The sequence below is a fragment of the Cyrtonyx montezumae genome, unplaced genomic scaffold, assembly GCF_038088225.1.
Source record: "Cyrtonyx montezumae isolate F1298 unplaced genomic scaffold, pur_monq_1.0 scaffold_10, whole genome shotgun sequence".
NCBI classification, from domain to species: domain Eukaryota; kingdom Metazoa; phylum Chordata; class Aves; order Galliformes; family Odontophoridae; genus Cyrtonyx; species Cyrtonyx montezumae.
The window spans coordinates 58,127,803-58,155,057 of NW_027071826.1; the positions used below are offsets into that span (position 1 = coordinate 58,127,803).

The following is a 27,255-nucleotide window of genomic DNA, read 5'->3' on the forward strand; positions in this document are numbered from 1 at the left end:
CTTTCTTTTGGTGGATCACAAAGTTTGTCTGACTTCAAGATGTATCTGTCACACTTAAATATACTTGGAACGGGATGGAGATTGCTTAGCTGTGTGGAATAAAGCAGAATCAGTTACCTGAAGGTATTTCACTGTGGTGCTGCTGCTGGCATGGTGTCTCTTGTTTTCCTCTTGCATGTTCACATGAATGGACTTAGTTTAAAAAGCTTTCTCAGCTATTTTTTAAATAGCCTTCTAATTGGTTAGCTGTTGTACTTTGTGGCATTATGTGTTAGTTGTTGCTTCTCTGGCAAGGACGTTGCAGTTGTCTCTTGCTGAAATCTTGTGGACTAAAGAAAAAAATAGCAGATAATATGGATCAGTCTTCTGAAGAACTCAGGAAGTTTGGCACTTCCTTTCTGAGCATCAGATGGAACTGTTATGACAATATTTTTAGCTTTGGTTTAAATCCTTATTTCTGGCAAGCTTGCTTGGAGACCTGTTAGCCTCTGTCACCATCAGAACATACTTACCATCTGGATTTCTAGCAGGCTGTCTGCTGAAATGATTTAGGATGTCTTTGTACTGTAGTAGTATTTGTACTTTGGGTCATTTTGGGATGCTCTGTCCTTGGAAGCTTGGCTCCAGTGACTGAGCTTCTACGTAGGAAACTTGGGCAGGAGTTGGGTATTCCACCTCCTGGAGGAGGTGTGTGGCTCCAGTGGTAAGACAGTGCTGGATATAATCCCTGACTGCAGCTGCAAAGCAAAACCTTTCTGAAAGAATCTGAGGGGCACTGAGTCTGCAGTATCTTTCAAACTCCTCTTCCATGCGGTTTTCTGAAAGTCATTAGACCTTCCATTTCTTCTCTGTGCATCAAGAAGTGTCTGGCCTGTATCCCCTTTCCATTCAGCTACTGTGAAGATCTGTACAGTCTCATCAAGGAGATGCCACCTGAACAAAGGGTATTCAGGCCTCTTCAGGCTTTAATCAGTTATTTATTGTACACCTTTCCTTATTTTTCCTGTCAGTCTGCTGAATTTCCTTTGTACCTCTCTCCAGAAGTACACTGATACACAAAGTACATTGCCTTTAATTTTTTTGTAACGCTTCCTTCTTGCTTTATAGAAGCAGATGTTAACTGTATGTGTATTTTTGTTTCACATATCCATCTCAGTGATCTAATGGTCTCTGGGGTGTTGAAGCTGCTTTTGTATTTTTGTTTATATTTTTTCCTTTTGTATTTTCTCTGACTTTGTGCTTTGCTTGTGGTCCAAGTGAAAAGCAGGTTTATAAAGTACACCCCAAGCAGCCAGGAGGTTATTTTTATCCTGAGTTTCCTTTTGCCAGCTATTTAATAGTATTGCTCCGTGCCTTCAAGTGACACGTGTTCTCATCTCCCAGGTTGTAAGAACATGGTATGATAAATACTGCTCAGTAGCCAGGTTTTGAGTATTTATCTTAGCCATGAGTGCACAGCAGATATTTGTTTTTTGAGAAGGTTTACTTGCATGTACGAGAAGTGTTCCTATTTCCTCCTGACTCTTGACCTTTTATCAGTGTGACAGAGTTAGCATGTTCTCTGATGCACCCCAGGGATGCTAGTCTTTATAGCTTAAAGTTAATTAGAATGTAAAGAATGTGATTCATCTGGTGATGTGAGTCACAATCCATGTGTGGCTGATTTGACCTGGTCAGAAATCAGCTGGAGGCAATCTCAGGAGTCTTGGCATGCTTGTTTATTGTGTCCTCTGTGGTGTGTTGGTTTTCCCTCCAGAGCTGAAGCAGAGCATAGCTCGAGTAGCTTGGCTATAGGTTAGAGAGCTCACAGTTCCCTTGCCAAGGGGAGGAATCTAAAGTATACTTTAGGGAAAAGGAGGAACTGTGGTGAGTCCCTGTTGCTGGAATGAGATGCAAGCAAACAAAGCCGAAGGTCTTGACTTGTGGGAGGAAAAGGGCCTTTAATGCATGCACTGAGCTGTGGTGTTTGAATTGACATCTTTCCACTCCTGTTTTCCTCAGCAGATTGAGTTGTGTGATGCGAGAATATGTTCAAAGAGGGAGGAAAAGTTTTCCCACCCACCAAGCTTTGCTTGTGTAGTGTGTACCAGCACCTGCTCACACGTGGGGAGGCTGACCTTGCATTTCTGCTCGTTGGTTGCAGCAGTGTGAACTGTGGAAAAGAGCTGGCTAGGCTATTGCTGCCTCCCCACGAGGTGGTGGTACTGCTCCACACAGACATTCTCAAACAGCAAGTGCAAAAAGATTGCTCCTGTCAGTTCCCAAGGCTTGCCATGTCCGTGCCCCCATGCTGGGCAGCTGGTGTGCAGGTGAGAGAGGCAGAAACCTGTGACACCGCCCAGAGCTACGATAGCACAACATGCATGTTAATGCTAGGCTATATATTGAACTGTAAGCAGCCAGCTGTGCGTGGGGCTCTCCAGTAATCTGTGGCCATAGGATCTGCTGCCCCCTGCTCCTTCCCTTCTTAGGAAGGTGAGGATTGAAGTCTTCCATGGAAACTTCAGTGCTTTGTCATCTGCTGCTGCCTCTGGTGCTAATGCGTGCTTTCCTTGGTAGCAATTATCCCCAGTTGGAATAGCTGTTGCTAAATGCTTTTTCTCCCAAAAGGTTTTCCATCTTGGAGTTTTGCTTTACGTAAAGCCAAAGACCAGTGCTGATTACAGCTGATTATTTCAGGCTGTGTCTTAATCTTGAGCAATTGAATGACAGTTAGGTGGCTGTGCTGCCACCTAAAGTGAGTTTGAGGAGCCTGTGGGGTTGTTCTGGTCTCTTGATCTCTTAGGTTAGACTCTAGCAGTAAAAATGGATCTATGTATCCCTGAGAATGAGAGAAGGGGACTTGCAACCCTAGCAGTACTACACTTTCTTAGGCAAAATTTTGTCAGGAGGATGCTGTGATCCTGTGAAATTCCCAGGACAAATGGGAAATGAGAGTAAGCAGTGCTTGTCAGCCTGATTGAAGATTAGCAGCATGGCTGATCCGTGTATAATAACAGCTATAGTCTATTAGATTTTGTAGATATTTGAGGAAAAACTCCTTGTGTTGGCACGTAACACTGAAATGAAACATGAAAACTCTTCATGTGGTAGGAGGCTGATCCTTTCCCTGTTGTTTGAGGTTGGGCTGAGAAATGCAGATCTTCTGATCCCCAAAGAGCAATCCTCCAGTGGGAAGGTGGAGCACAAAGGATGTTTTCTTAGGGCTTCCAGCTGCTGGCCACTGTGGGAGACAGGATGCTGTGCTAGATGGATCTTCAGCTGAGCTTGGTTTTGCTTTTCTTAAGGAGTGCTGGAGATGGGTATCCATTAGACTACTTTGAAGCCTGAGCTGTTTGTAGTAATAGTTATCTAGGAGGGTGATATTTGTCCTCAGTTTCAAGATGAGTTTTGTATCCCTGGCGGAGGGGGAACCTCTGCATGTACATTGGTTTAAGCAGAGAGAATTGTGCTGCCAAGTTCTGTATTTTCTAGTACAAAAGTAGCTAAATCCGGAGAAATTCCTGCTTTCTTTGGGGTGTGGGGTCTCTCTCTCCCATCTCAGGAGAGGCTAAAACCTTACCTCTGGCACTTAAACCAAAACACTTGGAGGAGGTGTACTGCAGGAAGTTGGTCGAAGGAGGTTCTTCTAGGGCTGGGGATGCTCAAGTGAAGCCCATCTTATGGGCGTGTCCTGGTCACTGCACTGGAGTGTTAAAGGGAGCTCTCCCTGCCCTAAAGATTTGGAAAGGCTTGCAGGAAGGCTTGCCAAACGTGCCTAGGAAGTCAGTTCTAGGTGTTTAATGATTTTTAAATCAAGCCATCGAGTTTGCATTCTCGTTCTTTGGGATTTCTCCTCTGTTTAATCTGTCCCTCCTGGCTGAATGTTGAAGGTTGTGTTTCAGTGTGTTTCTAAGCTTGTGTCTAAGACTGATAGCTAAAAGCTTTTCTGAGGCAGAAGGTATCTCTTATCCTCAGTCTCCGAAATGGGGATGCACAGGGATCTGGGCAGTTGCCAGAAGGAGTTTGTGAACTGGCTTCAGATGTGACTGTAGGAGAGATGAATGAAGCTGGAAAAAGTTGTTGTAAGGAAGCCCTGTGTGGATAAACAGACGTGTAGGCTGAAGGTTTATGTAGTTGCTGGGGTTTTGCTCTGTTTCAGAATGGATGTGGACTCTGAGGCTCAGATTTGTACATCGGTCACTGCAAAACACCTAGCCTGTGCTGGACACAAAAAGCCCCAGTACTGAAATGGAAACTAGCTGCTACCAGTGCAAGTAAGGATCTGTGACAGAGAGCTCATCTCCTGCTCCCTCAGCTCTTGGCTATGCGTGCAGGTATGGAGGGTTCAAATGTACAGCTTGTGTGGCAGCTGAAGCCTTTATAGGTACTGCCAAGAGTTCTCTAAATGCTTATTGTTTTATTGTGTGTCTGAAGGAGCTCCAGGTAGTTAGCGAAGGAGAAAGAAATGCTTCCTTCTGGAAAATGGGAAGCCAGGAAGGAGGTAATTTCCAACCTCAAATTGCATCAAGGGTGACTTGAAACTGGGAAATAGTCTTGTTTGGAGCTGCTCCAAAGAGCACTGGATGCAGTCACAGTTCGAGCTGGGAGGAGGAATGGGGCAGTGTTGATGTAGCCTTGGAGTAGGTATCTTGCATCTTCTGTAAAAGTAAAACCCTTCTAGCTGCCACAGTAAGTATTTATTTAAAAAGCAATAAGTTCTGTTTCTGGTCTACGTGTAACTGGAAGCGTGGCCCCCTGTGGGAGCTGCTCAGTGCAGTGCAGCACCTTGCCCCAGCTTGTCACAGCCCTAAATCCGTGCTTCCTTGCACGGAGATGGTGCTCTGGGTTTACGAGTATTCCTGGTAGCAGCTCGAGCCATCCTCTCTCCCAGCTGCCAGGAAGTGCCTGGGGCTGTATACTAGTAATTAGTGTTAATTTGATCTCAAGCCTTTGAGAAGGAGTATATGTTTATGGGAGGAGTGTTCTGTGTGCCTTTGCTGGAGGTGCTTTGTGCAATCAATTATCTGAAATCTGCTGGTGATACTGCCTTATCTGACTGCTTTACATAATGGCTGTGGCAGTAAGAGCTGGCAGCCACTAAAACATCCAGCGACTACATATGTGCCTTGAGACAGATGCTCTGAGACCACGCTTTCCTGAGGGCTTTTGACACCTCACTGCTTTTTTTTTTCCCCACAGAATTAATTTCAAGAGATACCACTAGGGAAGCAGCACAGTATTGATTTTTATTGGGTTGCTATCCCTGTTATTTCTCATTTCCTTGGGCCTTGCAGCACATGAAACCTCAGAGGACATGGGATGCTGTATGGTTAGTGGAGGAACAGCACATCCCACGGTCTCCTCTCAGGCAGAATTTTGCTGTGCTATGAAGGTATCCCATAGGTAGGTTCCTTCCTCTTTTGGGAGAGATGGTACAGTGATGTGAGCTCAGCTTGGTGTGTGTTGCTGTGCATGTGAGCAGCTGAGGCACAGAGTGTGTTTCTGTGTGACCCAGGGAAGTGGCTGGTAGACCCGGAGCCTCCGGAAGATCTAGTAGCAATGTAAGATCTTTCTATCTAAAGCATAGAGGCAACAGGAGGTTTGGCTGTGTGATCATAGCTCTGTCTCAACAGTGAACCTTATTAATCTCATTTGTATGAATTTGCTTGCTTCCTAGTGAACAGACTGCAGGCTATGCTCCAGTGATGCTTGGGGTTTGCCCAGTGTCTGTGATGGAGCCTTTGCTCTTGTTGGTCCCTCTCACCACGGGTGCTATCTGCCATTAGCACTTCTCCTGATTTAGATTTGTATTTTGGCATAGTTCCTGATTATTTGTGTTGTAGGATCTGTTAAGGGACGGGATAGACCCTATAGGTTATGTTGGTTTTTACTGTGTAGATGTGCAGCAGGAGATCTTGGAGAGCAGCTGTAAACTGTGCCTTTTAAGAGGAATAATTCCCACTGAGACCAGCAGAGGAGAGCAGCGATTAAGATGCTGTTTCTGCTTTAAGTTGCTTCAAGGTTATTTCAGAAGCAACAGAGGAAAAGCAGCCTTTTCCTTGCCTTAAGTCAAACCTTGGGCAATAGTGATGAAGGTCTTGCCTTAACTGGGAGGTTGTGGAAGAGCTTGGGGAGAGGTTAGAGTCTCCTTCCTGCTCCTGATTCTGTACATGCTGTTTTCCATGACGTAGTTGAGAGATGTAAGATACGGCCTGCATGCCTGTGAGGAGGTTTTTGCCCTTCAGAAGCCGATTGCCAGTGTTGGTGAACAATCTGGAGGGTGCTGTGATGAGCCACTGGAAAGGTTCCTCTTTGCTTTCCCAGCTTTCTCCCTGTATAGGCATCCTCTCTTCACTGAGCTGTCTCCTGGCTGCTTGCAGCAGCATGCAAACCTTGAACATCTGGAGAACAGCTGGACCCTGTTCTGAAAGCCAAGGTGACAAATGTGAGTAGTGTTTTACGTTTGTGTGTGTTTCTTGCTGACAGTCCCTCCCTGTGGAGACATGGCTGTGTCTGTCAGGGCTCTGGAGCACCTTTTAGCTTTCTGAGGCTGATCACTAGGATTTGCTAGCTGCTGTGGGTCTTCACTGGAACCATTGGAGCTGTTCATTTTGTGCTAGACCAGATCCTCACCTGATGAACCTCGCTGCCTGTAATGCTGATCACGTTGAGTTCCTGCTTCCCTAGAGTAAATGGGCCTCCATGTGTTGCAGCACAGGAAGTTTCAAAACAACCTAAAACAGAAAGACCTACCACAATCAGCACGGCTCTGCTGAATATGCTTTGTCCATCTCTGTTTTCTAGCTTGGCTGCTAGAGTTACTGTTTGATTACATGATATTTTTAAGTGGTGCATGAGTTATTTCCTCTCTGTTAGGATTGTTTCCTTTAATTGACCTGAAATAAACCCCTTAGGAGCTGCTGTTCACAGCTTCCCAGCTGGATGGTGCATCCACTGAGTCACCTTAGAGGTGGCTGGGTTTTGTTTGTGGGCATACCTGTGCTGTCATCCCAGGGGAGAGACTTCTAGCTGTCATGGAGGACCTGGTTAGGGTGAAGATGCAAGGCTGGGCAGTAACAGATCAACTGAAAACAAAGGGTTCTGATTGCTTTGGCTTGGACCAGAGAAAACATCATCTCTGCAGCTGTCAGTCTGAGAGTAGTGGTGTGCAGCTTTACTTAAGCCATCCCAGCACTATGCAGACATGACTGATACAGCTCTCTTCTCAGGTCTGCATCTGGCTTGTGAGCATATGTCTAACTGTCACTTGGGCTGAAACAACAGCTCTGTTTGCTATTGTGACAGTACTACTAATGGGTCAGCCTGATCTTACTCATCAGTCATTCTCTTGGTGTGTTTTTCCTGTGTTATTCAAACAGGACATAGCTTGTATATAAACAGTGTAGTCTTAATGCTGCTAAGTCTAGAAGTTTGGCTCCATCATAAAGGCATAGTTAAATACTGTCTGCATGCAAACAGGAATATCTTGTCTACTCTCGATGGAACAGGACTCACATAAGCCAAGAAGATATTTAATTAGTCTTAACAAAGTACACTGTGAAATGTAATCATATGCATCCCCACTTAATAGAGAGCCCTGTAATTGGAAATTGATGCACTTAGGATTAGGTCATACCTCAGAGAAGACTGCCACATAGCTCTTACTTTTTTCACAAAAGAAAAAAAGCAGCTTAAGGACAAAGAGGAAGGGAGGAAGCATACAGAGGGCTTTTTTTGTTAGTTGTAAGTCAATTTTGTGCTAGGGTTGGCAGCAGTTCCAAGGCTGGTAGAGAGAAATGCAGTAACTTGCCCTAAAGATAATACACAGAGCTATAACAAACAGTCCTGGGTTGTATCTGCGCGTCTGTTCTGTCAGCTCAGATTAAACAGTTATGAAGTTAGCAAGTAACTGCTTGACTTAGTTAACTAATTTTGAAACATCAGGGTAGTGTAACTCAAGCTGGTGTTGTGACAGCAGGACCATGTCCAGCTTCAACACGGCAACGAGTTCTACCACTCAAAAAGCTGCTGCTGCCACCACCTTAGCTGCAGAGAAAGGGCAAGAAAGGACTGGAGCTCAGTAGCTATGGTTTCAGAAAAGTGTCTTTTTTTTCTTCAAGTCACAGAGAGACAACTGTTTTCTTGATGTGTCAGGAGTGGAGACTGACAACCAGGAACTGCATACAAACCACACTTATTTCTGGTGGAGATCTTCAACTACTCTGTCAGCTGAATCACCCAATTCCTCCACAGCAAGGAAGTAAACACATTACAAAGAAAGAATGTGTTAATTTGCATGTATTAACAAAGTGCCACAAAAACAAAGACATTTTGTCCCTTTACAATTTTTTTTTTTTTAAAAGCATAATACAGAAATCTATGCGTACACAGCGTAAGACTTTCACAGGTAAGACATCTGTACATCCATTTAATTTCAGGTGATCCACTCGTTCAGCCTTGAGCAGTCAGGACAACTCTGCCTCTTCTACTTCCCATTCTCAGCACTGAACATTCGCTCCTAGAGAGAGAGAACAAAGCAGTGGCAGTTTGGGAACTGTAATTTGCTTCAGCAATGCAACTTATGGCACTGTTGAGTTGTTGTCAGTCTATGAGTGCTCTGAACTCATAATTACTGGATTTTTTTTCCCCCCAAGAAAACAAAGTTCAGTTAATCCCCTCTAAAAGATTTCCCTACAAGGGTAGAAAGTTTTTAGAGGGCTTGGCTATGCTTTTTATCTGTTCTTGGAGCCTCCTAGAAGGCATAGAAGCATGTCTTATTTCCAGCTTGTTGAAGATTATTATTGGTGTGTCTAAAATCTCTGTTGACAGTTAACAAGCTTAGAATCAGACTTCACTCTGAGGCTTTTTGCTTAAGATAGCAGCGTTACTTCAATAAGCTGCAAGTCTGAACACTGCCTTGGGCCTCAAAAACCAGGTGTCTGTCTACACAGGGCATGAATTCCTGCGTGAAATGTACTGGACTTGTTATCAAGTTCATTCCCTTTTGTGGCCAGTTCGTAGGCTGCCTGTCCTACATAACGTGCACCACCTGTACAAAACCTGATCCAACTTGCTGCCAGGTTCCTCATCCGTTGCTGTACCATAAGCAGTTGAGGGTTAGCTGCAGTGCTTCAGGAACGTGTGAGGTGGAAGAGGCAGCACGGCATAGCATCTACCTTTAACATCCTCTCCAGTTTTATTGCATCTGCAGCGAATTTTCTGATCCCATCAGATAGTTTCTCCACAGCCATTTGGTCTTCGTTGTGGTGCCAGCGGAATGCCTTCTCATCCAGGTGGATCTTCTCAAGGTTGCAGGCCTGAGCTGTGCAAAGGCAATTGAAAAACAAACAACTATCAGCTTGTCATCAGGAACCAGGGGCTCTGTGAGAACAGGCTCAAGCTTCTGCCCATCTCCAGCTGAAAAGTTTGACACTGCTTTCAGCACGACTTGCTATGTGAGTACGCTTTGGGATCACAGAATCATAGGGGTTGGAAGGGACCTCTAGAGATCACAGAGTCCAACCCTCCCTGCCAAAGCAGGTTCCCAGGGATGCGAGACTCCAAATGCTCCTCGTGTGTGTTCTGAAGAAAGTTATCTAGATCACCAGTTTTCTTCAACATACAACATCCACAGGCGTGCCATTACCTTGTATCTGTCTCTAATTGGTCTGGTACTTCCAGGAATATTACCAAGAATACTGCAGTGAGATATTCTAAGCAAATATGCTCAACAATTAGGTCTTTGATCCTTGGGTAAGTACCTAACAAAAGCTCAATTGACACACGCCTACACGCTAGCCAGCACCCTGTAAGCACCAACTACAGCTGTACACAAATCTCAACGTCTGAGCTGAGAAGCAGCATTTCAATAAGGCTACAGAAACACAAGAGTAATGCAGTGAGAACGTGCACTCAAAACCCTCGTGGCAGAGTACTACCAGGTCAAATCAGCTTTGCAATATGACTTCATTTCTAATATTTCTGGAGGGGGAAAAATACCTTTTGGCATGCTCAGAGCTAGCAGCAATATCAGCGTAACAATTAAACAGTTTGGATCTCTGCTAACAGTCAGTAAAATGCCTTCCTGAACATAGGAAGCATAAAGTTCCTCCTTTCCTTGTCTTGAGGGTAATGGACAAGGGTTTTGAGCGTGCCTAAATCCTATCTTAATTCCATATTAGTGTACTCAGTGGGAACTGAGACCCTAAGGAAATAACTGCGTGAGCAGTTGTAGCAGTACAGCTGTAATGTGATGATTTCCTTCAGAGAAGGATCAAGATTTAACCTTAAAACAGAAGGGGAGCACCACCCACCCTTAATGATCGAGAAGAAAGGGGCCCTGAGCAAGTCTGTATTGCAGAGAAGTGGACTTACCATCCTTAACGCTGAGTGTGGGAGTTAGCTTGACGTGCTCTTTGCTGAGCTCTGCCAAAAGCTTGGGCGAAATAGTGAGATAGTCACAGCCTGTGAGTGCTTTGATTTCTCCTGTGTTTCGAAATGAAGCACCCATCACGATCGTTTTGTAGCCAAACTTCTTGTAGTAGTTATAGATCTTAGTGACGCTCTTCACTCCTACGCAGGAGAAAGGGAGGACTTTTCAGGGGAATTCATTTGAAGCATAAGTGATGCTTTTCAGCGTATTCCAAATAACCATTTGCTTCACAAGGGGACTTTGTAAAGTTAGTTAACATCGGAGTTTATAGCTGTTGCATTTAAAAAAACCAAAGCTTACCTGGATCTTCTGAAGGTTCATAGGTTTTCTTATCTCCGTTAGCAACATGCCAATCTAGGATGCGTCCTACAAATGGGGAAATCAGAGTAACCCCAGCTTCAGCACAGGCGACTGCCTGAGCAAAGGAGAACAGCAAGGTCATGTTGCAGTGAATCCCATACTCTGCTTCCAGAGCCCTGCAGACATAGGCTGGCTTGAAATGGCAGGTTTTTTTTTTCCTCCTACTGTACATTCTAGCAATGAGTTAATAGGTTAAACTACAGACTTCTCAAATTAGAGAGGTGGTACAGTTTACAAGCTGTAAAGTTCAAAGGTAGCAGAACAAAGTTCTGCACTGCTAGGCTCTCAGTGATCTACTTAAATCTTTTTTCACTGAACCAAGTGCAGATGGCTTTAATCTGACGTTTTGGGAAGCTTCAGGAGTGGCCCGGCCCTCGTGTGAACAAACTTTTCCTAACGAGCAGAAAGCTGCAGTGTGCCACCGTGCTTACTGCAGACCTAGCAACAGACTTCCTGGTGCTGTGCTTTCAAAACAGTTCTTTATTTTAAGTGTAGAATGTTTGTCAAGGGCCTGTGAATAGCCAGAAGCACGCTATGAATCGGCACACCAGGTACAGGAGTACGTACTTGCCAGCCTGGATTCCTTCCCACGTTGAAGAGAGCTTTATGAGAATCCGATCTTTACCGATTCCTGCTTCCTTATACAGGTCAATCAGATGCCTGGCCCTCTGAATCATGCCTTCTTTATCAAAGGACAGCCTTTGGAAGAAGAACAGGGCCGCTTAGAGGTTGGGCATGCCTTCTTCCTTTTTTTAATAGCCAAAGGAATGCTGCTCCAAAAGGAGCAACATCCAGAACAATCGTCCTGTTGTCACAATTCATGTTCCACTAGCAGGGTTTTCTTCTTGGAGATGCTTCTTTGACTGTAAGCCTGACAAAGAGCACTGTGATGGCACTGCTGCTGTTGGAGAATTCAGAGCTCAGTGTGACTTGCCACTGGAGAGCCGTGGGCTAAAGCTTGTTCTCAAGTTTTTCCATAATGAATGTAGAAACTGAGCATGAAAAGTGACAACGAGGAGTAGGTTAAAAGACAAACCCTACTGGATTTGTCCTGGTCTCTTGGAAATTGAGGGCAATACCACAGAAGAGAAGGAACAAAGCTCCAGGTATACCAGAAGCATGAGATTTCCTTTGTCTAAGGAACGAGTATGACAAAGATGAGATCTCAGTGACAGAACTTAATGAGAACGAATAACACCAAGTTAAAACGAGTAAGCTGCCTGCAGTTCACTGCCTTAAATACTAAGGATGCAGACTCCTGCTAGCCTTGTAACAGTGAGCTGTCCAGACTAGAATGCATTTCTTCAGCTCTACCGTGTACAAAGATCTAGGGAAACCCAGAGGGAAAGGAGCCAACCTTGCATCTACTTCCGTGGACACACGGCCAGGTATCCTCTTCAGTATTTCAGCTCCAAATAATACAAAAAGTTTGTCGCAAGCGTTTTGGATTTGCTCATCTTCTGACCTGAAAACCATGAAGAACGAAATCATTTCTATGGGAGGGGGAAAAAAAAAGAAGTGCATTCAAGCCTCGCCAGTGATTTAAAGATCAACTTCACAGCCCATTTAGCATTACATTCCTGTGCTCAAGTGAGCACTGAGCACAGCGGTTACACTCTGCCTTTGGAGATAGGTATACAAGTACACGAGTGGAAAACCCACCACGTTGCTAGGAGCACTGAACACTGTTTGCATTTTAAGTGTCTTAAATACAGACCTACTGAGAAAAGAGTTCAGAAACGCCCCCAAAAAGCTCAAACTCTTGACTTACCCCCCAAGTTTTTTTCCGTATGCAACCGCATCGTCCACCAGTTTCTGGTATGCTGGCATCTGAGCAGCAGCCAGGATCAAAGATGGGTTCGTGGTGGCATCCAGGGGCTTGTACTCATCGATTGCTACGGAAATAAAGGTGGCTTGCTGAAAGTAATCGCTTGGCCTGAAAGGTTTCGGAAGGATTTTGCTCGGGGATGTAAAAATAGAAACCCTCTCCCATAATCAAGATTTGCCTGGATTCCAGGAATCACTGGGGGAAGGAAAGACAAGGGAATCTCTCTCCCCCTCCGGGTCAGGCGTTTGGATTTTCAGCTGTCCAGGACTGTTAAGAGCCAAAACAGAAATCATCCCCTAGGAAAACTGTTAGAGCCTTACTGCACTCCAGGACTCCAAGTGCTTGGAGCCGTGCTGTCGGCTCGTCATCTTTGCCTTCCTTCCACGGGGAGGAGATCTGACGGCCGGGCTTACCTCAAGCCCCGGCCTCCCCCTGCTCCAGGTGCTCCAGCTGTTGAGCAAGCAGGCTGTGCCTGATCGCTGTCAGGCCCTACTCGGAGCTGAGCTGCCTGGCACGCACGGTCTGACTCAGCAACCAGGGAGGGCCCCTGCAAGCCTTCCTGCTCGCGGGCTCTCCTGCTAGCGCAGCCGAGCGCCCAAAACAACGAAATAAAGCGGTGCGCTGACAAAAACGCGTTCTGAAACGGACACGCAGCTCCGGAGAAGGACACTCCGACGGCTTAACGCGCCAGCTGACCGCTAAAAGCTTTCGGCACCGGGGGGGGCTGGGACTGCTGTGCTCGCCCTGCCAGGACCTCGCCCTGCCAGGACCTCGCCCGGTCCTCCCTTCCCCCTCACCGTTGAAATCCCCGGTGTCGGCCACCACCGTGGTGTGGTGCTTGAGCTGGTCCAGCGCCGACTCCATCTTCTGCCGCTTCACGGGGGACACCGACATCGTGCACGGGAACCGCCGCCGCTTTTAATCAACGCCGCCCGCCTGCGTGAGCGCGCACCCGCCGCGCGCACCCGCCGCTCGCTCCCGACACCCTCGGCACGGGCGGGGGTTGCTGCGAGCCAATCAGCGACGCGGAGACAAGACGGACGGCGGCCGGGCGGCGCTGCAGGCAGGCGAGGGAAGGAAGGAAGCCCGTCATTGGGTGGTTTGGAGCCTCAGGGAGGGCGGGGATTGGTCACCCTGGAGACGCGGGGTGCGGCCTTCGCGTTTCCGGCAGCGCCCCGGGGGACGCGCGGGGTTTGGGCGTGCTGTCACGTGACTCCGCCCCCCAACGCGGCCGTACCTGTCCCGCGCTGAGCGCTCCGCCTCAGGATGCGGCGCTGCAGGTGAGGCCTCACAGCGCACAGCAGAGGTGGGGATGCTAAAAGAGCACTGTGGGGTCCCAGCGCCGACCCCTAGGGGACACTGCTTGCGTCTCCATCCGGACACTGAGCCATTCGTCTCCGGTATCTGGGTATGATTGCAACCAATCCGTCATCCGTCAGACTGTGTGTCCGTCAGATCCGTATCTTTCTGATTTGGAGAGGAGGACATTATGAGGGACAGCGTGAGAGGCCTTCGTGAAGCCCTGATACATGACATCAGTGACTTCTCTTGTCCACCGATGCAGTTATGCAGTCATAAAAGGTGACAAGGTTGGTCAAACAGGACCTGCCCTTGCTGAGTTATCCCATATTACCTCCTGTGTAGCTTAGCATCGCTTCCAGGAGGATTTACTCCATGGTCTTCCCCAGTTACCACCTGTGGAACTTTCACCGATCCCTATTTTTCGTCTCGAATCACGATCACAGCCTTCCTTTTGAATGTCAGTCCCAAGAAACAAAAGGAAACACTACGTGAGATGTTCTGCCGTGTATCTCAGACCCACGGCCACAAGGAAAAGCCAGCTCTCAACAACAGTTTCTTCAGTCCTGTCGCTTCCTTTTCTATCCAAAAGAACAAGACAGAGATGAAGTCGTATAACTTAACTATTTTAATAAATCTTATACAGTGCATGGTTATATTATTTTATCCTTCGTTCAATTACATGACTGTACAGTACATTATAGTATTATTTGCAGGCAGTACAAATATAACAGATGCACAGCTGAGTCACATGGAAAGTTTTAAAAGTGACCTGCAATGAGGCTGACAGACACTTCTATGAAACAAAATGCTCCCGTGGCTCCCAGCTTCAGACAACTGTTGCGTACACTTCTGTTCCAATCCCAAGTAACTGTAATTCTGTGTGATTCTGTGTAACCTCACGCACAAACACAAGAAGGGTGTTCTGTCTCCAAGCTCACCGTTCGGTTTGCTTTTAGCTGTAGGACTGATTTAGCTTCCTGTGCTTGCACCACCAACGGCTTGCCAGCGTCCACTCCTGCTTCTCGTCTCCACCCAAGTCCAGAGCCCGAGCTTCTCAGGAGGATTGTCCTCTGCGCCTCCTCCTGACAGGATGAGTACCTTTTGCAAATTCCAGCCTTTTCACGAGCCTTGAAGCTCCCTGCCTGCACCCTAGTTCTGCTGTGCTAACCATGTCCAACTTCCAGATTAAGAAAACACGTAATCCACCGGAAACATTTTTGGAAGATCTAAGCCAAAGTCAAGAGATGCACCAGTATCCTCAGACTGAGCCATCTGTCCCCCAGCCACCTGCACAGCTTTTTTTTTTCATTGGATGTGCAAGCACAGGCCCAAATCATGCCAAGACATTCACCTTTCCTGTGGAGGAAGTGGGACCTGGGCCTGAACTGCCATCCAACCAGTTAGAGTGTGTGAATGAGAAAGGCAGAGCATTCCCCGTCTGTGGGCAGCACGTCATGTTTGTTTGAGTGCCTTCTTAGTGAGATTGTGTGTCAGTAAACTATCAATGCATGGAGTCCAGTAAGCTATAAATACAGGGAGTCCACCTTGCTGTGGACAGGAAATCTACTGTACGCTTGCTTGCGCTTTTAAAACTTGGAATCAATTATTGATGCTCAATCACTTGATTATATATTTCTAGAAAAAGGGATTTTTTTCCCCCTCATCCCTACTTGTAGATTGTAAGAGTGAGGGAACATTTCGGTAGAAAGATGCATACATATGCACGTAATGTTAATGAGAGAAACAGGAAGTGAAGAACAGCAGCATCTACTAAATGGGGATTGTTTTCGCTTTCTTTATTTTTCCTTGTGGCTAATTATTTTGTATTTAAACAGCCATTCCTTATTTAGGAAACAGATTACTCTTTGCAATGAAAATGTGAAGGTGAGTGGTGACCACCCTGGGAATGGCGGGGGCTTATGTCCTTGTTTGAGGCCTGGCTTTGGCAGTGCTGCAGCTTTTGGGCCCAGGATCAGCGCCAAGGTGAAGGGCTGCGTGGCTGCCCCGAGCCTCTGGGTAAGCAGGGATGATCAGGCTGAGCTCACCTATTTGCAGATTCAAATCGCTTCAGTTGTCACTCGGATCCTGCTCTTTGTTAAGCAGTGAAAGCCCGTTTCCACTGTTGGAAGGCAGCACTAACTGGTAGGGGTATTTAAGGAAGCAGCCCAGACTTAGGTAATGCAATTCGTCCAACGAGAGGGCATGTGAGGACAGAAAGGGCAGCGAGCTGACACTGAGCCTTTGCTAGAGGGCTGCAGGGGATATCTGCCACCGAGAAGGACACGAAGGGTGGGGGAGAGAAACTATTCCTGTGGTCCTGGCTCTAAGCATTCAGGCTGGCTTGTTCTGCACGGGGTGCCGTGCCCTCAGCTCCCAAAGGGAACAGACAACCCTGCTCTAAAAGCTCCGTGTTGTTGCTTGTTTGTTTCTTCATTAATTCAGCCATCGTCGTAACATTCATACCCGCATGAATCCTCATCTGTTCTGATCACATGCACGTCTGATTTCAGTATAAAATATATATAGTATATATATATTTATATATATAAAAACTTCATGCAGTATTAAAACACCTTTCCCAGCGGGATATGGTCTTAGTGTCTATCCTTATCAACAGTGTTTGAGGAATTGTCCCTTTGATGGCAATTACACTGCTAAATGTGGAGCACTGCTGTCTCTTATCTAGACTGGGGATCATTGCTTTAATTCCCTTTTCCTGCACTACTATGACTAATAGCTGAAAGAAAGCAGATAGATTTTAATTAGCAGAATCAATCCTCTCCTGGCGACGCTTCATAATTTCTTGGAGCTCTGTCTCCCCTCTGTTTTTCTGGAATGGAAACAAAAAAGGAAGTTTGAATTTTAACTTCAAGCTGTGGCTAGATTACAACATCTAATTTCAGCACAGCAAGTGTCAAAGGGAACGGCAAAACTCTTTAGTGGAGACAGAGTGATCTGCCTTACGGATTTGGGACCCTTTTGCTTGAAAGGATTCTCTGCGTTTCTGTCGGTTGGTCGGTTTGGATTTTGTCTTTTTTTGAACTGTATTCTTAAAATGCTTGTTTAATGGGACGCCTGGCACTGCTGACACAGACAACCTTTTGGGCAGGAGTTGTCCAGACAGCTGCTTACCTCCAGCTGGTTTTTTTCCACCGTGATTTTACTGTACACTCGGTTTCCCTCATCGCCGCACACTTTCTTCAGCTCCTCTCTGTTCAGGGAGAAAAGCTGAGCTCCAGTAAGGATGCCAAGGTGTTCCACCGTCCTGAGAAGACACAAAACCAGTAGATAGCAGCATTATACGTGGCCTCTTGCCAAAGGTGATGAATCAGCAGTAATGGGACACCAGGACTGTGTCACATGCAAGGCTTTGGCAGTGCAGCAGCTGTTGGGCGTCCCAAGCTCGTGGCAAGGATGAGCCATGAGGAATGGCTGAAGCCAGTGTCACACCATCATCTGTGGGTACTGCAGTGATTGCACTGTTTTTGTGGAGCAGTCCTCGCTCATTGTTCATAGTGCAGAACGTGCGTTGCAACTTGTGGCCCTGGGCCGTGGTCCCTGTGGCTGGGTTGACTTGCTAGCCCTGGTTGAGGACCTTGTTCCTCGCTGATCCTTTGGGACAGCTCTTCCAGAGACAGCCCAGGTGGAGTCTCTAACCGTTTCCATAAGGGGTTTATCCTTCTCCCTATCCCAGACTTCCAGGTCAAGAGGTGGAGTACCCCACGGATAACCGGTCTGACTATTACAGGCTGATGTAAGGAAGGCACTGAGAACCTCAGGCTTCCCCTTATCCTCAGTGGTGAGTTTAAGCAATTCATTGTTTTCTCTTTAAGTTCAGCACTCCGGCTACCTGGGGCCTCCACCAATGAAGGATATACAGCATTCAGCTGTGAGTTATGAGGATTAGCAAGAGCGTGGCTTTAATTTGCAGCTGCTGTTAGCCCTGCCCCTTCTTGAATAAAAAACCAACGTTTCAGCTGGCATTAGTGCTGATCTTACCCTTTGCTGAACGACTTTGCCTCCAGCCATGCTTTGACTTCTTCAGAACTGGATTCGAAGGTGAGGGGCACAAAAACTCCCTGAGGTTTCTCCACTCTGAAGTTCCTCTGGGGAGGCTGAATTTTACTGTTCGTGATCTTTTTTAGCAGCTCATCGTTCACCTCATCCATCTGATGCAGAAGTTCTGGGGAAACAAGGCACACTTTTTAGAGCACAGGGCTGAGAGAGGGAACAGCCTTCAGCCACAAGCTCTGTGAGATGAATGTTTGCAGTGAAACTGTAAGGAAGACCAGCATGTGGTTCAGCCCCTTTCTTAGCTCTGCAGGCATGTTAAGGGAAAATCCTTACTGTTGTATTTTAGTTCTAAAGAATAAGTTCAGGTACTTCATTAGAGCAGTAGGTTGCCTCCAAACTTTGATCAAAAATGGATGTGAAGAGGGAGACCACTGGCAAACTGGTGGAGCAGGATTTCCTCACCTTTCCTCCCAAGCCTGTCAACTTCTTTTGGCTTTTGAAACCTCACTTTCTCTTTGGAAGAGAGCTAGATTTCTCTATTTCTTCTCCAGGATGATGGAGAAGAGGCATCACAAAACAACAGCCAAATGCTCATCACCTGCACAGCGGTCACTGAATCTAAAAAGCTGCTTTGGGTATGTATACTAGGTGCCAGTAAGCACCAATATTTTGACCTAATTTATATAAAAATACATTGTGACTGATCTCTTGCTGCTTGTGTTGCTAGCCCCTCCTGTTCACCAGGCTTCATTCAACCTCTCCATATGGCCTAGCAGAACTCTGCTCGGTGATGTACAACACCTGATCTGGCAGTGACTTTGCATCATCAGTGGTGACAAGGGACTCCCCGGCGTCTTGTGTTGGTGCTGTGTTTTTGCTTTAGATTATCATCTTCCTGTTTTGAGTTACTTAGTTCCCTTCAGGCTACCGAGATAAGGAAATTGCCCTGCAAACTTAGTGGCAGAGAGGGGAGAAGAAAACCCAGAGCACATGAGACAGCAGAAGTCAGAGAGGCCTAACTGTTTTTGAAAGCAGGTTCCCATTTTTCTGTGTTGCTGTTATTTTCTTCCCATTGACTCTTTGCCATTACCTGACACCTACAACTAGAGCCTTTTTGAGCTACGGTCCTGCTCCCTGCACTCCTCAGTCCTCCCTGCTGCTTCGAATTACTTGCAGATCCAAGTTGTCAGGCCTTCAGCTTTTGCTCTGCAACTACCTAGAAGTGGGAGGAAGCCTGAACTGGGAGTGACTGGTACACTCCAGCGACACATCATCCAGAATCACTTTTTCCATGAAACTCCTGAAGACTGAGGAGAATAACTCAGTGTTATTAATAGATATGTGACTGATGCTTGTACTGTGGGGCTTTCCATTGTCCCAGAAGAGCTTCTGCTTCCAGGAGGTGAAGAGGGGATGAGCCCTGGCCGAGGCTTTCAGCAGCCACTATGCTACAGGAGTGTTCAGGGTGAGGCAAGGGGGTGAAGTGAGCAAGGCTCCTGTTCTTTCTCATGCTCCGTGTCTCTGTGTGGCTTGTGCAGAGGGAGGGTGTGATGCGAATCTCGTGTCTTGGCAAATCTGATGGTTGGGATTTCTCTGGAACCATTTGAAGGAAGAGGTCAGCTGGACGAGGTCAAGGCTGGAAGCAGGACCAAGTCCCTATTAAATCACCTCTTTGCCCTCCTTTTCTCAGGCTGCCTGAGCTTAGTGAGCTCCTCAGGGCTGCTCTGCTGGCTGTTGCCCTGCCTGGAATTTCCTCTCTATACCTCTTCTAAAACCACTGCTTATCACTAAAGCTGCAGCCACTCCTTGTGCGAGGGGGGACGTGCATTTTGTAGCTCGCTCTGGCTACACACACCCAGAAACAGCAGGCAGGCCACTATGGTAAAAGCCAAGAAAGAGAGGAAACTACAGGGACAGGGGGTAAACAGAAGCACACGTTCACAAAAACTGCTCAGTGAAGTCCTAAAACACAAAGCTGCCTGAGAGCAGCATGTGTGGCTTTCAAGAGGCACGATGGGAGGCACGTACGTTCTTTGGCATCCTGGGGAGAGCTGCGTGATAGCATTTCACTTCCCCATTTATCCCCAGCGTAGCTGGCAGGCAGCTTGTGAGTTGGGCTGGATGGCCCATATCCTCTGCAACTTGGGTCTCCTTTGTACCTCTGGTTAGCCTGGGCAATAAAGAAGAGAAACGTGTATGAACTCGGGAAGTGCTGCATGGAATGAGTTCAGTTCTGGGGCCTCGCGGGAGTAAGCACAACAAGAAAACAAGCCAAGATCCCATTTGGAGCAAAAACATCAATAACTGGATGTTGAGTGGGACTACTGCCAAGTGCTCAGAGCAGTCTGCAAAGAGGCTTTCTATGTCTTCTTGATTAAACTATGGGGGCTTCTGTCCAAAGGCCTGATGGAGCACTTTATTCTTCGCCCAAGCTGAGAAATACCAAGTGGAGGGGGAAGAAATTCTTCCTTTGGGCATTTGGAGCTCTCTGTCACATTTTTTGCAGTACGAGGTGCTTGAGAGCAGTACTCACTTGGTTGGCATTTCAGTCTGCCTCTACTCCAGCACTTTGTTCCTGCTGCTGAGCTGAGTTGGTGAGAGAACCAATCTCTTAATTTAATTCCCAACAGCAGCAGCTGCCCTCAGTGCTTTGGTGGCAAAAGTTGCTCTTATGGCTGCATTAACTCTCTCATTCTGCTTACAGTACAGCCCTGAAAACATCCGTTTCACCACAGAGGAGGTGATAGAACTGTAGGCTGAGAAGTACACGAGCTTGGAGGGAAGACACAGGCAAAAGGTGAAACTCCTTCAAGCCGCTGTAGCCAGCAGATGTTTGGTGACAGCTCCATACGAGACCTCTGGTCTGCTTGGGATGGCTACACACAGTGCAGGGGGAGATAAAAGGTGGCAAAATGTAGGGGTTTATCACAGGAGGCTCGGGAACCTCCCAGCCCTTGGCTCATCTGCTTGTGAGGGTTCCTGCTGACCCTGAGGCATCCAGGAGGTCCACTACAAGGTAATTCTCAGCGGCTGATTATGCCCTGCTGCAGGCTACCATCACCTGGCTACAGACCTGTTCGAGCTCTTCCAGCTTCACCACATCCAGGATGTTATAAGGGACGTAACCGGCCTGCCCGCTCCGGTTGAGCAACTTCCACCACTGCTTATTGTCTTCCAGCACCTGACAGAGAGGGGGAAGAAGATGGTTAGTGAGACCATCAGATTTCTGGCCTATGTAAGTGGGACCCAGCGGAAAGAAATGGCACAGTAACGTGAAGTTGTCAGAACAGCATTACTGAGACAAACAGATATTTGCAGCACGGGAGTGAAGCCTTTCCTGAAAGGCATCAGAACTTATCCTAATGATGAATAGGAGAGCTCTGCTGGAGTGCCCAAGAACTCACAGCTCCTTGTTTTGCTCGTTTCTCCATCGCTTTTATAGGTCGGGTTTGTTTTTCCTATTGACTGATGTTACATTGTCATTAAAACAAAATCAGAAGTGATTCCTGCCAGAGATGCTGGAGGTCAATCACGTGTCCTAACCACGATGCGGCGAGGATGTCACTCACTGCTACTCATCAGAAAATACCAGGCAAAAGTGAGCTGGTGCTTTCCAGTCCTGATCCTAGAAAGGGGAGGGGGGCACACCTCTCTTCTGAGCACGCTGCTCACCTCCAGGATTTCATCCTTCAGCACTGAGAGTTCATTGGCATTTCGTGCTGTGAAGTCGTAGCGGATTTTGGCATATCTCTTCGGCTGGGCCATTCCCTGTGCCTCAAAATTCCTGCAGGAGAGAAGAAAATAACCAAGATATTTTAGAGGAAACCAACTGAAGAACTTAAGGCCGTACAGGTCCACGGGGAACAGACAAGTGGTGAGGGCTGTGCAAGTGCAGGTTGAACCGGTCGTGGTTGTGTTAGGAGGGAGGATGCCCCTCTGTGCCCTTAAGGAAGATCTGCACCCCTCACATCAATGAACAACCCTATATTTGAAAATAGAAGGGTGTTTGGCTCCTAGCCTTACACGGCGAGGCTGCTGCCACAAGGCTAGGAGAGGCTTTTTCCTCTCCCAGCTGCAGCAAGGCCTGACAAGACTGACAAAGCTCAAACAAAAGTTGCTCTCATTCCACCGCATGTGAAAATTAAGTGTGAAACACTATAGCACTGGGAAGTATAACTCCTGTGTGCCTGAGCAGGGAGAAGGCAGGCACCAAGGCTGGGAGAAGGGGTGTCAAACATCAGCACAGGCAGAACTGACTGGAAATCTGTGTATTTTGTTTGCTCAGCAGGCAACGCTGAGCTACTGCAAAAGAATTCTGCAGATTCATAGGAAAAGTGAGTTGAACGTTTCTATTCTAAGAGACGCTCGGCAGGAGGAGAAAAGAGTTCAGGTATTTTGCTTGGGAATTTGTGACAGAAGAGAATATGGCTTTCAGTGTTAAACCAGCTTTTATGTGGGAGAACAGAAATAAACACGGTAGATTGTCAGAAGTGGAAATGTGAAATGAAAGATTGTGTTTGGCTCAAGCTGAAATGTGTTTGGTTTTTTCTTTTTTTTTTACTGGCTTAGGAAAAAATGTGCCTATCTCATATATTTTTTTTTCCCTCTGGTTTGGATGGGGGTAGTGTTTTCTATCCAAATATGCCTGCAGTATGGGCAAAGCTGTCTTGCCTGGTTGCATAAGCAGGAAATACTTTAATGCGTACTTTGTGGGTCTTTCTGTTTCTGACTCACAACCAGGTACACAACGCAAGGGAGTTCCAGCTGCTTGTACTCACAACGAACACGCCAGCAAGGCGTGAGGTTCTCCTTCAGTGCAGCTATGCCACTTTATGTCAAGGTCTGTGTAAGTCAATGAAGCCAATTAGACTGCTGCAGGTGGGCTGAAAAAGGTTGAAACCATGGGTTCAGTGATTTGGTATCTGTATGGGAACTGCTGAATCATGGCCTGAACCACTGATGGATCACCTGAGGCGAGCACTGAGTCAGCCACAGGAGCTCAGGTGAAGGCAATGCACCTGTGTGATGGGAAGGGGTGGAGCCTGGCTGCACCTCTCCCAGACCCCATTTAAGGGCACTAGGGAAGGATCTTTTTCTGGAGACTGCTCCTTTGGAGTTTCCTACCACGAGCCTAGGATGCAGGTAGCGTTTTACTTTATTCTGATTGTCTCTTTTCCATCGTGATAATCTTTCTACCTATTCCATCTGTAAATTATCTTGGCTACGATGCTATTCGGTGTTATTCATTCTGTTAACCGTACAGCATCACACCGAATTCTGCAGCGTAGTCTTCAGTTCATTTGATTTGAGGTGGCTCTCAGTCTGGTAGTGGAAGTTTTCAGACAGATTGAATCCAGTGGTCAAGAAAGGGAGCGGTGGCTTTACCCTGCAGTGCTTTGAAGGCAGGAGGGAGGGCAGAAAGCATGAGTTACCCAACAAGTACTCGTTTTGTGTCTTTCAAGAATGTAAATGGGTTATGATTTGTAATTTGTATTCCTCTCTATATGATCGTGCCCTGGTTGAGTTTGGGATCTTGAGGAATGTGGGTCTGGTAAAGAGTGGAGTTGGCACCTGGAACGTCAGGAGAGCAAACTTGTTTAAGGAGCACCTCCATCCCTGGAGGTGTTCTAGGCCAGGTTGGATGGGTCCCTGTGCAACCTGATCTAGTGGCAGCGATTCAATGCTTCTGTGACTTCTTTACCTATGCTGAGACACACAGGTAAAACTGTTTTCTCCTATGTACTGCCTACCAGTCACTTAAGATGGGCTTAAACATTCTCATGTAAACTGATTTCTTATTTTTCATAACGTCACTGAGAAAAAATAGAACAGAGCAGGGAATCTGTTACCACAACTCTCTTCCCACTCAGGTTCTGTACCATTTCATGATCCCACCAGAACCTCTGGTGAGGCAAATGGGAAGAGTAAGTTCTTTTGCTGTTGCAATTGGATGGGGAGGTGAATTGGGACAATTTCTAGCGGCAGCAGAGCTCGTAGATCTTGTGGATTAGACCATTTAAACATGAAACAAGCAGCGTGTCTTTAAGCATTTTTTCCCCCATCCTAGTGCTGGTTAATTGCTTTGCTGTGTCTGGACCTCCAGTCTTTAACATTTCATGGCTCATCAGTGTAATCTAGGCCTGTGCTTGAGCGGAGGGGAATGCAGTTCAGAGCTTCATGTCAAATCACTGCAAACTGAAGTATGGCAAAGGATTCACATCTGTCATTTGGGGAAAAATTCAAAGGCGCACCGTGCTTAGCATCGCTTTGGTGGGTTGATGTTATGAAATGACATACTGATAGACTAATGAGGCCAGCCAGAAGTTTTACCTCTTCTGGCAGAAAACACGTGCAACTCATTTCCTTGTAGAGCTGCTGCTGATTAAAAACCAGGCAGTGTTTACACGACTAACTGCTCGTCTGATCTTTGACTTCTCTCGATCTTGTTCACAAGTCACTCTGTCAGGCTGCCAAAACATCCTGGTGTCGTGATGTGGTGCAGTGGGTGCTTCTGGGGTTACCCAGGGGGGGCTGAGGCACTGTTTTGCAGGGTGGAGGAGCTGGTACGTTACCTATTTACATGCTGAGTTACGTTCTGCTTAAAGGCATCCACGGCCTGTGGCTGATCAGCTGTCTGGCCACGCTTGAGTGAGGAGTTACGGTAAGGATATCCATTGGCTGATGACAGCTGGAAGGGTAAAAATTGAGTCAGTGGTGCCAAGAAAGGGCGAAGCTGTAACAGAGGGAAAGGAAGGCAATGAATCTTGCCTCATTTTCTTTCTGCATGGATCTGGAATAACCAGATCCAACTGAATTTTGGGTTGACTGCTTGTTACACACCACCGCAGTCTCCACAGTAGCGCGGATGAGTCAGATCAGGATCTGAGGAGCCAGAAGTGCCTGCCAGCTTTGCTCTCACTGCTGCTGGGTAGGGTCAGATCCCTCTCTCACCCCGAAGAAGGGTGAAAGGCAGAGAGGATGGCCACACAGAACTCACCTCTTCTTGCAAGTGCCCAATGTCTATTTCCCAGGGAGCTCCACGGAAGATTTCTATGGGTGGTTCCCAACCGTTGCGGAATTTGGGGATGTAGGTGGGGATGTTTGCTTCTCGGGGCCATTCAGCCCTAGGACGTGAAGCGGGGAAGAAGTGTGAGGTGAGATTTGCAAGTAACATTTGTCACAAAGCATCCAGTGCTGCACGCCAGGGCTGACATGGCTGTAAAATCAAGCATTCCCCTGCCTTAAGAGCCTGGGATGCTGGTGAGATAGCAGCTCTGTCCTCACCTGGATCTGGTCCATGCCTCTCCCAGGGAGTCCCAGAGGCTTATCTCCTTTGGTGTCAGGTGTCCTCTGAGGAAATCTGTGGCATCTTTAGAAAGAAGTGGACTGATGACAGACCTGGCAAGTTCAGGGCCACCACAGCTAGTGACGATCTGAATTACACACAGACACATAGGAATATGAGAGAGGAAAGGTTGAAAATATCCATCCCAGCACACATGAGAGAGCAGACATCAAAGACCGAAAAATCAGTCCCTCTTGAACATTCGGACTCTTTGCCTGCCCGCTCCAAGGGAAAATGTTATTCCTTCCAAATTTTATAAAGAAAGGACAGACAAATAAGGCAAATAATTCCTAACTAATTTCTCCAAGGGATCCAATGGAAGCCTTCATACCGAGGGATGGCCTGACTCCTGCTGGCAGCAGCTGATGTTTACGTTAATTCAGTTGTCTCAAGAAACATCAACCTGAATCTTTGCACCAGTCTGAATAGTTCAAAGCAGTGCAATAATTTTCCTATTGGTGTCAAAGAAACCTTAAAACTCTCCATAGTTGGAGAAAGGACACCAACTGCCACGCTGGAAAATGGCGTGGTATTTCTGCATTGCTTCTGGTTTCTTCTTTAGGTTGGATTCCTGCTTCTTCCTTCCAGTGCAAGTATTGAGCCGTGTTCAACCGAAGGTGAGATTGGGCAGGTGCCCAACAAGGTCAGAGCTGGCTCGTGCTCTTCACAGTAAGTCTTTGTTAATGTGGTGGAAAGGTTTGCTTGGGTTTGTGTATTTAATTCGGGCTGGAAATCAGATCAGAAAGCAGGACTGCTGGTGCTGTTGCTTCTGGACTTTACTGAGAAAGCTTTGGAGGGTTCTGAGCAGCTTTCTGATGTTTCTGTGTAATTTAGCTGCCTGTGAGTGCAAAAGTGACACCAGAAATGCAAAGCAAATTCACAGCGAAGCCCGTGAGTTAGTCTTACCAGTTCCAGTGGCCCAAATAGGAAATGCACCAGCTCTGAAGCGCTTGGGTTCTGAATGTGCTTTCTCAGTTTGGCCTGGAAAGATAAAGAAAAACCCAGTTTAATCCTAACCTGATTCTGATTAGGATTCTACGACGTGGGGGATCGTTGCTGACCCCCTTCCCTACCAGAATGTGAGGTCTGGGCATTTTAAATGTGGGTGATTAAACACGAGTGTGAAGTGGAAAGCATGAAATGATGGATGGCAGCAAGGTGACGCTTCACAAATTGCAATTGCTGTGGTTTCCTTACTAGTAATGTTTCAGGAATGATCTTGTTCACTGAGCGAGTTTGGTCAGAGCTTTGTCCCTTGATGGTGCTTTTTCAGTACACGTTTCACTGTAAATGCTTACTACCCCAGTAGATGGGAAACAGCCACGTGGCTGCCTAAGGTGAAAGTACCCTCAGCGCCTTACCAAGAGGTTAAAAGCCAATTTGGTTTTCTGGAAGCAGTCGATGAACTCTGCCTCGCTCGGGGGTCTTGCTCGAAGAGTCAGCATTCCCTCTTTAATGAGAGTGTGGAGAAAAAGACACTTCAATTAGCATGTCCCATTCCAAGACGGGTCTGTCTTGCTGAAGTTGCAGCAGTAACGTGTGCTGAGACTAGGACTACTGAAAATCTATGGACTGAGCCAAGTCAGATCTCTGTAATAAGAACCTAGAGATCAGCAGGACTTTGCAAATGGTGCACTGCAAAGTGCTGCAGTGACCTGGCCCTGCTAAGGTGTGAGCTGAGGCTTTCCAACCTTAGCTGTACTCCCATGTTCCCCAATCTGTTCCAGCTGCTGCGCTGTACCTGCCGGGCCTTTCTTCTTGTTCTTCTTCCCTTTCTTCCTTTGGTTGAGCTGTTTGAATGCCTCTGCAGCCTTCTGAAGCCTGGCAACAAAGACTTCAATGTCATCCAGAGTGCAGTTCAGGATTTGCTGTGAGAACAGAAGGGCAACGAACGCAGGTGAGAAAGAGCCCAAACTGCACACGGGTGGGAAACAAAAATCCTAGGGCTTTACCTACTTCATTTCCTGGAAGAGTGAAGGATCCAGGCCAAAA

The 27,255-nt window shown here is 46.9% G+C and overlaps 2 protein-coding genes and 1 long non-coding RNA gene across 3 annotated transcripts in view; all 3 read right to left on the bottom strand.

Annotated features, from left to right (window-relative positions):
* The window catches only part of LOC136060768 (uncharacterized), a 69,169-nt gene that overhangs the window by 15,813 nt on the left and 26,101 nt on the right, over window positions 1-27,255 (bottom strand). The gene's annotated exons all lie outside the window — the stretch shown is intronic.
* Window positions 8,263-13,496, bottom strand: TALDO1 (transaldolase 1). Its single transcript, XM_065755551.1, has 8 exons — window positions 13,400-13,496; window positions 12,546-12,669; window positions 12,132-12,239; window positions 11,342-11,473; window positions 10,715-10,890; window positions 10,357-10,554; window positions 9,159-9,304; window positions 8,263-8,500 (listed from the first exon to the last, which is right to left on the bottom strand). Exons 1-8 carry the CDS (start codon window positions 13,494-13,496, stop codon window positions 8,468-8,470), a joined length of 1,014 nt encoding a protein of 337 aa, XP_065611623.1. The 3' UTR covers window positions 8,263-8,467.
* The window catches only part of EPS8L2 (EPS8 signaling adaptor L2), a 39,813-nt gene continuing 28,662 nt past the window's right edge, over window positions 16,105-27,255 (bottom strand). The window contains exons 10-21 of the mRNA XM_065755552.1: window positions 27,005-27,131; window positions 26,625-26,713; window positions 26,170-26,244; window positions 25,203-25,351; window positions 24,916-25,042; window positions 24,491-24,606; window positions 21,591-21,702; window positions 20,992-21,099; window positions 19,947-20,088; window positions 17,904-18,087; window positions 17,037-17,169; window positions 16,105-16,734 (exon numbers count right to left, since the gene is read on the bottom strand). Of these exons, the coding sequence (XP_065611624.1) occupies window positions 16,663-16,734; window positions 17,037-17,169; window positions 17,904-18,087; window positions 19,947-20,088; window positions 20,992-21,099; window positions 21,591-21,702; window positions 24,491-24,606; window positions 24,916-25,042; window positions 25,203-25,351; window positions 26,170-26,244; window positions 26,625-26,713; window positions 27,005-27,131 (1,434 nt within the window). The 3' untranslated portion in view covers window positions 16,105-16,662. The remainder of the gene's footprint in view (window positions 16,735-17,036; window positions 17,170-17,903; window positions 18,088-19,946; window positions 20,089-20,991; window positions 21,100-21,590; window positions 21,703-24,490; window positions 24,607-24,915; window positions 25,043-25,202; window positions 25,352-26,169; window positions 26,245-26,624; window positions 26,714-27,004; window positions 27,132-27,255) is intronic.

What these genes read in the sequence shown, in the direction of transcription:
- TALDO1 (XM_065755551.1), bottom strand. Translation starts at nt 13,496, where the DNA reads ATGTCGGTGTCCCCCGTGAAGCGGCAGAAGATGGAGTCGGCGCTGGAC. An exon ending in TCCACGGAAGTAGATGCAAG is followed by an intron (nt 11,474 to 12,131) that starts GTTGGCTCCTTT and finishes CTTCTTCCAAAG; the next exon opens with GCTGTCCTTTGATAAAGAAG. An exon ending in AACTGGAGAGGATGTTAAAG is followed by an intron (nt 8,501 to 9,158) that starts GTAGATGCTATG and finishes CTCTCTCTCTAG; the next exon opens with GAGCGAATGTTCAGTGCTGA.